Source organism: Salvelinus namaycush, chromosome 21, assembly GCF_016432855.1.
Source record: "Salvelinus namaycush isolate Seneca chromosome 21, SaNama_1.0, whole genome shotgun sequence".
Lineage (NCBI taxonomy): Eukaryota > Metazoa > Chordata > Actinopteri > Salmoniformes > Salmonidae > Salvelinus > Salvelinus namaycush.
Window position 1 is genome coordinate 18883857 of NC_052327.1, and position 12500 is coordinate 18896356.

The window sequence follows — 12500 nt, forward strand, 5'->3', positions numbered from 1 at the left end:
TGGTGATGCTAGTCGGGCGTGCGGGTGCAGGCAGCGAACGGTTGAAAAGCATGCATTTGGTTTTACTAGCGTTTAAGAGCAGTTGGAGGCCACGGAAGGAGTGTTGTATGGCATTGAAGCTCGTTTGGAGGTTAGATAGCACAGTGTCCAAGGAAGGGCCAGAAGTATACAGAATGGTGTCGTCTGCGTAGAGGTGGATCAGGGAATCGCCCGCAGCAAGAGCAACATCATTGATATATACAGAGAAAAGAGTCGGCCCGAGAATTGAACCCTGTGGTACCCCCATAGAGACTGCCAGAGGACCGGACAACATGCCCTCCGATTTGACACACTGAACTCTGTCTGCAAAGTAGTTGGTGAACCAGGCAAGGCAGTCATTAGAAAAACCGAGGCTACTGAGTCTGCCGATAAGAATATGGTGATTGACAGAGTCGAAAGCCTTGGCCAGGTCGATGAAGACGGCTGCACAGTAATGTCTTTTATCGATGGCGGTTATGATATCGTTTAGTACCTTGAGCGTGGCTGAGGTGCACCCGTGACCGGCTCGGAAACCGGATTGCACAGCGGAGAAGGTACGGTGGGATTCGAGATGGTCAGTGATCTGTTTGTTGACTTGGCTTTCGAAGACCTTAGATAGGCAGGGCAGGATGGATATAGGTCTGTAACAGTTTGGGTCCAGGGTGTCTCCCCCTTTGAAGAGGGGGATGACCGCGGCAGCTTTCCAATCCTTGGGGATCTCAGATGATACGAAGGAGAGGTTGAACAGGCTGGTAATAGGGGGTGCGACAATGGCGGCGGACAGTTTCAGAAATAGGGGGTCCAGATTGTCAAGCCCAGCTGATTTGTATGGGTCCAGGTTTTCCAGCTCTTTCAGAACATCTGCTATCTGGATATGGGTAAAGGAGAAGCTGGGGAGGCTTGGGCGAGTAGCAGCGGGGGGGGCGGGGCTGTTGGCCAAGGTTGGAGTCGCCAGGAGGAAGGCATGGCCAGCCATTGAGAAATGCTTGTTGAAGTTTTCGATTATCACGGATTTATCAGTGGTGACCGTGTTACCTAGCCTCAGTGCAGTGGGCAGCTGGGAGGAGGTGCTCTTGTTCTCCATGGACTTTACAGTATCCCAGAACTTTTTGGAGTTAGAGCTACAGGATGCAAATTTCTGCTTGAAAAAGCTGGCCTTTGCTTTCCTGACTGACTGCGTGTATTGGTTCCTGACTTCCCTGAACAGTTGCATATCGCGGGGGCTCTTCGATGCTATTGCAGTTCGCCACAGGATGTTTTTGTGCTGGTCGAGGGCAGTCAGGTCTGGAGTGAACCAAGGGCTATATCTGTTCTTAGTTCTGCATTTTTTGAATGGAGCATGCTTGTCTAATATGGTGAGGAAGTAACTTTTAAAGAATGACCAGGCATCCTCAACTGACGGGATGAGGTCAATATCCTTCCAGGGTACCCGGGCCAGGTCGATTAGAAAGGCCTGCTCGCAGAAGTGTTTTAGGGAGCGTTTGACAGTGATGAGGGGTGGTCGTTTGACCGCGGACCCGTAGCGGATACAGGCAATGAGGCAGTGATCGCTGAGATCTTGATTGAAGACAGCAGAGGTGTATTTGGAGGGCAAGTTGGTCAGGATAATGTCTATTAGGGTGCCCATGTTTACGGATTTAGGGTTGTACCTGGTGGGTTCCTTGATGATTTGTGTGAGATTGAGGGCATCAAGCTTAGATTGTAGGACTGCCGGGGTGTTAAGCATATCCCAGTTTAGGTCACCTAGCAGAACAAACTCTGAAGCTAGATGGGGAGCGATCAATTCACAGATGGTGTCCAGGGCACAGCTGGGAGCTGAGAGGGGTCGGTAGCAGGCGGCAACAGTGAGAGACTTATTTCTGGAGAGATTAATTTTTAAAATTAGAAGTTCGAACTGTTTGGGCATAGACCTGGAAAGTATGACAGAACTTTGCAGGCTATCTCTGCAGTAGATTGCAACTCCTCCCCCTTTGGCAGTTCTATCTTGACGGAAAGTGTTATAGTTGGGTATGGAAATCTCAGAATTTTTGGTGGCCTTCCTAAGCCAGGATTCAGACACGGCAAGGACATCAGGGTTGGCAGAGTGTGCTAAAGCGGTGAGTAAGACAAACTTAGGGAGGAGGCTTCTGATGTTGACATGCATGAGGCCAAGGCTTTTTCGATCACAGAAGTCAACAAATGAGGGTGCCTGGGGAAATGCAGGGCCTGGGTTTACCTCCACATCACCCGAGGAACAGAGGAGTAGTAGGATGAGGGTGCGGCTAAAGGCTATCAAAACTGGTCGCCTAGAGCGTTGGGGACAAGGAATAAAAGGAGCAGATTTATGGGCGTGGTAGAATAGATTCTGGGCATAATGTGCAGACAGGGGTATGGTGGGGCACGGGTACAGCGGAGGCAAGCCCAGGCACTGGGTGATGATAAGAGAGGTTGTATCTCTGGACATGCTGGTCTCAATGGGTGAGGTCACCGCATGTGTGGGAGGTGGGACAAAGGAGGTATCAGAGGTACGGAGAGTGGAACTACGGGGTCCATTGCAAACCAAAACAATGATAACTAGCCTGAACAACAGTATACAAGGCATATTGATATTTGAGAGAGACATACAGTAAGGCATAAAGTGATTGCAGGTCTTGATTGGGAGAGCTAGCTAAAACAACAGGTGAGATAACAGCAGCTAGTCAGCTAACACAGCAACAGCAGGTAAAAATGGCGACGACTAGGCAGAGAGGGTCGGATTAACTACACACAGAGCCTGAGTTAAAACACAGAGCCGTCAGATAAAACACAAATAAACAGAATGGAGTACCGTGAATTAATGGACAGTCCGGCAGGCATCAGCTATGTAGCCAAGTGATCATAGTGTCCAGGGGGCAGCCGTAGATGGAGCAGGGAAGCCGCCACTAAGCTAGCACGCGGCGTTTAAAGTTAGTAGCCCGGGGGGTAGTCTGCTCAGACGGAGGGGGTCTGCTCAGACGGAGGCCGGTTGAGGGCACAGCGGATGGGGTATTCGTCTGCAGACCAGACGTGGTCGTGTCGACAGAGAATCCAAGCCGGATGACGATGGCGAAAGAGAGGTTGTGATTGTAGAATTGTGTTTGCTAACTGGTGCTAGCTTCGTGGCAGTGGCGCTAGCTGCGCTAGCTGCGCTAGCTGCAAGCTAGCTGTGAGGATCAGAAGTAGTGGCTCAGGGATTACGGCAGGAATCCGGCGTTGTTGTCGAGAGACAGTCCGATGCTGGTAAATTGGTGAGTAATATCCAGGCTAATAACAGGGCTGGTGTCTGTGCAGAAGGTAAAAGCTGCTAGCAGCGGCTAAAAATGGCTAAAATAGCTTGTAGCTGATTAGCTGGTTAGCTACTGGGGGTTCTTGAATGTGTTCCAAAGTTAAAAAATAATAGCGATTCCGTATCACATTGGGTGAGGTAGGTTACCGGAAGGTATAATCGAATTAAAAATCGAAAAGAGATAGATTTTTTTTTTTTATATATACAAGAAATACAAAAAATACAAACGTACACGAGAGGACTAAACAAACACGTCTACACTGCTACGCCATCTTCGATCAGCCTATATCAGCTTGAAATCATTCTATTGATTTCAAGCTGATATCGATATGAGTGATTGACAAATAAGTGTAGCGTTTCCCTTTCCGTTTTGGCGACCCCCAAATCAAAATGCATCACTCCAAAATGTAGCTGACTGTTCTGCAGGTTGTCCTCTAACCAGTGATGTAAAAATATATCTCCAGTTTCCATGTGTTTTTTTTAGTTGTGTTAGTTTCAACAGTGCGTACAACCTGATTTCCCCCCTATCAGTGAGTTTTTTTGCCAAGGGTTTTTGGTACGTTTGCAGTTTATAAGGTGCTCGTTTAAGAAAATACAAGTAATATGATTACTATTGTTGCACATGTGTGTGGAGATAGACATTTATGTTTAGGTTTTCAATATATCACAAACTGTTTCTGTATATTGGCTATTGATTTGGACACGTTAAAACTGTGTTTGGACATTGGGCTAGTTATCAAAATATCTTGTCAACAGGAAGCAGCAATAGCATCATTTTAAACTTAAGTTTTATGAATATAAATATAACTTTCAACATTAATGTCCAATGGTATTGCACTTAATCAGGTAAAAACGGCTAAAATTAGTCCAAAAACATGCTGTGATTGTTTGATTGTGATGAAATACAAGAAATCACCAAAACTGGGTTGCCTTGCTTACTGATAAGATGTCTGACACTCAACTTCTTCTGTCCTGTAGAGAAATAACTGCCAACCCCATAGAAACTTGTTGATGATTTGAGGATTTGATCCAGTCCAATTTGAGACAATGGCACCACAGCAGCACCTTTGGCCAAACGGCAATGCTGACACTCTACATCTACATTTAAGTCATTTAGCAGACGCTCTTATCCAGAGCGACTTACAAATTTACGTTTTTTTTATATATTTAACTAGGCAAGTCAGTTAAGAACAAATTCTTATTTTCAATGACGGCCTAGGAACAGTGGGTTAACTGCCTGTTCAGGGGCAGAACGACAGATTTGTACCTTGTCAGCTCGGGGATTTGAACTTGCAACCTTTCGGTTACTAGTCCAACGCTCTAACCACTAGGCTACCCTACCGCCCACTCTCTCTGACAGTGCAAGGTCTTGCCACTCTGCAGCTCTTCTCTCACTCAATGTCAATATGTCAAGTGACAGTTGACAGTGTGAAGTTGCAAAATAGGTTTGCCTCGGTCTCCGATAAACAACAAAAAGAACAATCATTGACAGTGAAAGTAGATGCCCCTTGACTTATTCCACATTTTGTTATGTTATAGCCTGAATTCAACATTAATTAAATATATTATTTCTCACCTATCTACACACAATACCCCATATTAAAACATGTCTTTAGAAATTAGTGCTAATTTAAAAAAAAATGAAATACAGAAATCTCATTTACATAAGTATTCACACCCCTGAAAAAAAAGCACCTTTGACAGCAATTACAGATTTGAGTTGTCTAGGGTATGTCTGTATCAGCTTTGCACATTTATATTCGTGGATTTTCTCCCATTCTTCCATGCGGATTTTCTCAAGCTCTGTTAAGTTAGATGGGGAGTGGCGGTGAACAGCAATCTTCAATTCTTTCCACATATGTTCAATGGGATTCAAGTCTGGGCTTTGGCTGGGCCACTCAAAGACTTTCGCATTCTTGTTCTGAAGCCATTCCAGCATTGCTTTGGCTGTATGCTTGGAGTCATTTTCCTGTTGGAACACACATCTTAGTTCCCAGTCTAAGGTCACACTGAAACAGATTCTCATTAAGGCTCCATTCACTGTTCCCTCTATCCTTGCCAGTATCCCAGTCCCTGCCACTGAAAATCATCCCCATAGCATGAAGCTGCCACCACTATGCTTCACGGGATAGTGTTAGACAGGTGATGAGTTGTGCCTGGTTTTCTCCAGACATAGAGCTTAGCATTCAGGCCAAAGAGTTATGTTTTTCTCTCATCAGACCACAGAATATTTTGTCTTATACCCTCAGAGTGTTCCACGTGTCTGTTTGCAAACTCCAGGCGTGCTGTCATGCGCCTTTTTCTCAGGAGTGGCTTCCGTCTGGTCACTTCCCATAAAGCACAGATTGGTGAAGTGGTGAAGTGCTGTATAGACTGTTGTCCTTCTGGGAGGTTCTCCCATCTCAGCCAAGGAACTCTGTAATTCTGTCAGAGTTGTCATTGGGTTCTTGGTCACCTCTACATCATAAACCAAATGTCATTGAATTGTTTGTTGCGTCTCGTTGTGTTGTTGTCCTGGAGACAGGGATTTGGACTTGTGGTTTAACTTATTTCTCCAAACTAGCCAATGATTATAACGGCAATTCTGATCCAACCATAAATTCAAATATTGTGCCAGATGTAGTAGGCTAATGTTTAACTAGCCGGCCTGGCACATTGTTGCCTCAGAATGAGAGTTAGGCTAGCAAGCAAGTATTTTACCCAGGTAGCCTAGGACAACAAAAACTTCAAGCATGTACTGTAGAGTATGACAGAGTCATAGACCGTTTAGGCAACGTGAAAGAGGATGACATTGGCTTTTCTCTACAAGTAGGGTGAGTCAAAATGTATTTTTCTACTTGCAAGCATGCACGCAGATACCCACACACACACACATGCACACGCACGCATGCACACACATATATACAAACACACACACGAGAGAAATCAGTACAAGGACAGCCACATCATATTTAGCTTACGTTTATTGGACTAAATTGTTTTTTGAATCTTTTCGTTTTTCAGTAACTGTATTAGACTAAGCAAAGGTGATTTGATGATGTTTAAATGTTGAAGTTGAAATGGTGCTGGAATAGTGGAGGCAGCACCTGTTTTCTTTGCTTCTAAATCAATAGTTGTTAAGTAGTTGGAATATGTCGTAAACATTGATTTGCTTGACCGTGCGCTAGGTCATACATCTATTTATTTTTTTATATGCAATGTGTTTTGTGGACTTCCCCAGACAGATGTTGCTCTATTCTTATTGTCTCGGCCTTACGCCTATATATCACGGTGTCAAGGCATATGATTGAACTAACAGTTTATAGAGCTAACAATGCAATTATCACAACCTATATAGCTTTCTTTTCCTGGCATGGTTTCCCTGGTGATTTTAGCGACACACCACTACTGCACACACATTCAATTATCTGTAAAGTCACTCAGTCATGAATTTCAAGCACAAATTCAACCACAAAGACCAGGGAGGTTTTCCAATTGCCTCGCAAAGAAGGGAACCTATTGGTAGATGGGTAAAAAACGCTGACACTGAATATCCCAATTACGCTTTTGATCGTGTATCAATACACCCAGTCACTACAAAGATACAGGTGTCCTTCCTAACTTAGTTGCCAGAGAGGAAGGAAACCAACAGTTACAGAGATGAATGGCTGTTATAGGAGAAAACTAAGGATGGATCAATAACATTGTAGTTACTCCACAATATTAACCTAAATAACAGAGTGAAAAGAAGGAAGCCTGTACAGAAAAAAAATATTCCAAAACATGCTTCCTGTTTGCAATAAGGCACTAAAGTGCTTACCAAGACAACATTGATTGTTCCTGAGTGGTTACAGTTTTGACTTAAATTGGCTGGAAAATCTATAGCAAAACTTGAAATTGGCTGTTTAGCAATGATCAACAACCAACTTGACAGAGCTTGAAGAATTCTAAAAAGAATAATGGGCAAATCCAGGTATAGGGCCTTCAGAATGTGTTCACACCCCTTGACTTTTTCACATTTTGTTTTGTTACAGCCTGAATTTAAAATGCATTCAATTGAGATTGTTTTGTCACTGGCCTACACACAATGCCCCACAATGTCAAAGTTGAATTATGTTTTTTGATTAATTACAATTTTTAAGCGGAAATGTCTTGAGTTAATAAGTATTCAACCCTTTTGTTATGTCAAGGCTAAATAAGTTCAAGAGTACAATTGGCTTAACAAGTCACATAATACTTTGCATGTAATAACTGTGTGCAATAATAGTGTTTAACATGATTTTTAAAGTGGAACTGACAGCATTTTAGCAACATGAAATCTTTTTCAAATGTGTTCATATACTGTACACCCCAGGAAGAATATGCAATATAGAGTGGGAAAGCGGCCGTGTGTTTCGACAATCAATAAATAAAACCTAATAAAAAACATCTGTCTCATCCAGGACCAGAGTCTACACAGACCGGTGCGCTATAGACAATCAGAGTTACAGTAGGCCTACATGCAAACAAGCCATTTGCCAAATGGGCCTGCCATCATTCACTTTGAACTGGACTGTGTGTTTACAGGCAGTTAGTTGCAACAGCGCGACTTTAGATCATTAGAACGTATTCGGGCAAAAGCCACAAAATACACCTAAATGGATTTCTGCAAATATGTAAACACTACAGGAGACTTCTTACATTTGAGAACTTTACAGTCCTATTGATTAAACAACCATAAAAGGTAGGCTATATTTCTCTATATGCACACCAACAAGATCAACTGCTAATGCTAGCCAGAGCAAGATGAGCTAAAATCTAAAGAAGGAAATTTAGATTAACCCTCTCAATTTTTCAGCTAGATGGCTGTCAAAATTGCACGGATAAACGATGGGGAATAGTAAGTAGCCTGCTCGTCCTTCTGCAGCCTGCCTGCCAATGCATACTTGTCCCAACCAAGCACCCAAGCTAACTGGCTAAAGTTGGCTAGCTTGCGCGTTCATAAATTCATCAGTTATTCTGCGCTCTGAAATCAGAGTACATACAGTAGCCAGAATGAATTTGCAAACGCAAGAGATATGCTAACTGGATAACAGTTGTTCAAGTTCATCATAGCTAGCTAGCTAGCAAAGCGATTCACATTTCTTGCTAGATAACCAAATGACACCTGCCTTTCTAGCTGTGTAGCCACCGAAAAACGATATGAGGGAAAGACTCAGTCACTCACCCACTCCTCCAATGACATCCTCCTAGCAGCTAGCTATCTAGCTAACGTTAAGCTCCGTGTTTTTAGCTTGCGACATAAATAGATATGCTAGCATATTAGCCACGTTATAACTGACTTGTGATCATTGCCCTTGCCAGTTTGATTGTATTGACATTCCCAGCCTTAGTTACATTAATCAGATTTTGTCCAAAATATTGAATAATTGAAACTGAAACAGTGCATCCCGAATGGAGGCAGCAAATAATGTACCAGGCCAGCTGTGATTTACAACCTGATGGCAATACTTTTTGGACTATTAAGAAATGTATTGGGGAATTATATGAATAATGCATTGAACTGCATCCACTGCTTATAATGTTGGTTTTGTAGCACAAACTGTGAATTGTATATTTTTGAATGATATTATGATTTGAGTTTGTTTCATATCTGCAAAATAGTTAAATTGCCGTCAGTTCCACTTTAAATGACTACCTCATCTCTGTAACCCACACATACAATTATCTGTAAGGTCCGTCAGTCTAGTAGTGAATTTCAAACACATATTCAACCACAAATACCAGGGAGGTTTTCCAATGCCTCGCAAAAAAGAGCATCTATTGGTAGATGGGTAAAAAAGCAGACATTGAATAGCCCTTTGAGCATGGTGAATTTATTAATTACACTTTGGATGGTGTATCAATACACCCAGTCACTACAACGATCCAGGCATCCTTCTTAACTCTGTTGCTGGAGAGGAAGGAAACTGCTCAGGGATTTCACCATGAGGCCAATGGCGATTTTAAAACAGTTACAGAGTTTAATGGCTATGATGGGAGAAAACTGAAGCTGGATCAACAACATTGTAGTTACTCCACAATACTAACTTCACTAACAGAGTGAAAAGAAGGAAGCTTGTACAGAATAAAAAATATTCTAAAACATGCATCCTGTTTCAAATAAGGCACTAAAGTAAAACTGCAAAAAATTTGGCAAAGAAATTAACTTTATGTCCTGAATACAAAGTGTTATGCTTGGGGCAAATCCAACACAGCACATCACTGAGTACCACTATTCATATTTTCAATCATGGCTGCATTATATTATGGGTATGCTTGTCATCGGCAAGGACTAGATCGTTGTTTTTAAATTAAAAGAAACTGAATAGAGCTAAGCACAGGCATTCTAGAGGAAAACCTAGTTCAGCCTGCTTTCCAACAGACACTGGGAGACAAATGAATTATTGAATGAATAATGTGCAAATAGTGTATAATCCAGGTGTGCAAAGCTCTTAGAGACTTACCCAGAAAGACTCAGCTGTAATCACTGCCAAAGATGATTCTAAGATGTATTCACTCAGGGGTGTGAATACTTACGTAAATTAAATATTTCTGTATTTAATTTTCAATAAATTTAGCAACATTTCTAAAAACATGTTTTCACTTTGTCATTATGGGGTACTGTGTGTAGATGGGTGAGAAGAAAATATTTTGAATTCAGGGTTTAACATAACAACATGTGGAATAAGTCAAGGGGAATGAATACTTTCTCGAAGGCACTGTATGCAAAGCTCTTACAGACTTACCCAAAAACTGGAATCGCTGCCAAAGGTGATTCTAACATGCATTGACTCAGGTGGTTGAATACTTATCTAATGAAGATATATTAGTGTTATATTTTTCCAAATTGTTTTTTTTTACCATATGTTTCTTTCAATTTGACATTACAAAGTATGACACACAGTGGATCGTTGACAAAAATGACAATTAATTTCCCCCCCCCCACTTTGTAACATAACAAAATGAGTAAAAAGTCAAGGGGTGTGAATACTTTCTTACAAACATGTCACAAACAAACAGGACTGTTTTCTCCAACTCAGAGTTAATCCCTTCTATACCGCGGTAACAACCAGGGTTTCAAGCACTCAAGAGGCCATTTAACCCTCTCGTGAGTTGAACAGAGCAGCTCTACATTGACAGGGAGGGCTCTTTGGCCTATCAAAAGGCTTTATACCGTACGGATTAGGGATGGGCCTGTGTAAAAGGCAGGGAGGTGTCTATGGTATGGATTAATACATTAATAAGAACAAGAGCATGGGTACAATACAATGGCTGTAGGGTTGATGAACGGCAGGCAGATGTACTGTAGTGAGTGACGGATGGAGGGGTAGTTAGGTACTCACTGTGCTGTGTCTGTCACCACGGTTAAAGGGATGTCCTCGCTGACATAGGCCATGTCATCACACGAACTGCTCGTCCGGGAGATGTCCAAGGAAGAGCCGTCCAGTTTTTTCTTAACTGTGGGAGACAATACAAGAGTATTGATGATATACTCAAGGATTCAGTTCAATGCAGCTTCCGATTTATTAAGTAAGAAGAAAATAGGTTAATTGAAAAAGTAAAGGATAGACATTAAGGAAGTGTGAGGGTCTACCTGGAGAGGCAGGACAGCTCAGATTGAAAGAGGACCATGAGTGCTGAACGCCTGGAGTCAAGAAGAACAATAAGAAAGAAAGAAAGAAAGAAAGAAAGAAAGAAAGAAAGAAAGAAAGAAAAAGAGTGTGAGAAACAGGTGGAACAAACACAGTGGAAAAAGATATGCTGTATACTTGATTGACTAGTCAGCATGTCATTGAATGGTATCATCACACCAAGAAGAGGTTATTTTAGTCTGTGAAGATGATGATTGGTAACATCTCTTTCGAACCTCTACAGTTTGTTAGTGCAGCTAAAAACCATTGCACAGTGAAGGTTTGTAGGGAACTAGCTACAGTCCAACAGTCAGCATAGTTTCATAAAGAATGGAAGAAAATGGGGTTCCAGGAACTGGCTGACCACTCCAACCAAAGCAAAGGCAACTGAACCCTCTGGACCTTTACCATCAGTTTGTTTAACATTGTTCAGCCCGGAAGCTTCGGCTACACTGTTACTTTAGACCCACTCACACAGAAAGAAGAGCGAGAGAGGGGGGGGGGCAGAGATAGAGAAGAGAGAGAGGGAGAAAGAGAGGGAGCGGTAGACAGAGAGAGAGGGGGGAGAGGTAGAGAGACACAGATAGAGACAGAAGGAGAAATAGTGAGAGAGAGAGAAGGGGAGAGGGAAAGGGAGAGAGAGAGAGAGGGAAAGTTAAGGACAGGGGGTACTGTGCAGCTCCTCCACTTCGCTCTCATTCAGTGGGACCGGGGACGCGAGCCGGCTTATCTGCTACAAAAACACTGCAGGCTTATTAATATCTGGCCCTGTCAGAGCAAACACACTGGGTTAGGAGCACCAGAGAATGAAAACAAGCAGGGGCCAGAGAGCGAGAGATGGTGGGGGTGGGCAGAAAGAGGGAGACAGAGAGAGTGACAGACAGAGTGACAGAGAGAGAGAGAAAGAGAGACAAAGAGCGAGAGAGGGAGAGAGAGAGTGACAGCCTGGAAAGAGAGCGCCCCATTGAAAATTGAGATTCTCACAGACGGCAGCCGGGCCAGAGGGCCAGACAGATAAGTGGAGTGATAAGCCGGACGTTGACTAAATCAAACAATGCCCAGTTTAATTCTGACCACTGGAGCTCCACAATGTCCGCTTATCACCCCAACCTCCCTCCTAGTCCCCCCTGTTCCCCAGTGAGTCCCCCGGCCCCTGACCCAGCCCTCACCCCGACTGGTGTTGGCAGGACAGCCAGAAAAGAAAACACCCAGGCTAGGCTGGTAGAGAGGAGAGGAGGGAGTCGGTTGGTGACAAACTCCAGTCTAATTAAAATACTGTCTAGGTCGTGGGAAAAAAACAACTAATGATTAACACAGAGGATCTCTTTAAGGGACAAAGGATTGAGCCTGAAACGGCGTGAGTTGGAACTGAAGTGCATCACGAAGACTGGAGGTCATGGAGTCAAGTAGGAGATGGTGTCTTAGCGTAGAGAGGTGAGGGCTCACCTGTTTGTCTGAGCATCCGGGTGACGACTGAAGAGGAAAAGAAAGAACTTCTCAAAATGATGTCCTCAAAAACCCCTGCCTTAATTTGACATACTGTATATAAAGGAATCAAATCAACACAA

General features: G+C 43.1%; 1 protein-coding gene across 1 annotated transcript in view; it reads right to left on the reverse strand.

The window, feature by feature from the left end:
• Nucleotides 1-10574: 10574 nt before the first annotated feature.
• The window catches only part of kcnq1.2 (potassium voltage-gated channel, KQT-like subfamily, member 1.2), a 39638-nt gene continuing 37712 nt past the window's right edge, over nt 10575-12500 (reverse strand). The window contains exons 11-12 of the mRNA XM_039016854.1: nt 12379-12405; nt 10575-10759 (exon numbers count right to left, since the gene is read on the reverse strand). Of these exons, the coding sequence (XP_038872782.1) occupies nt 10641-10759; nt 12379-12405 (146 nt within the window). The 3' untranslated portion in view covers nt 10575-10640. The remainder of the gene's footprint in view (nt 10760-12378; nt 12406-12500) is intronic.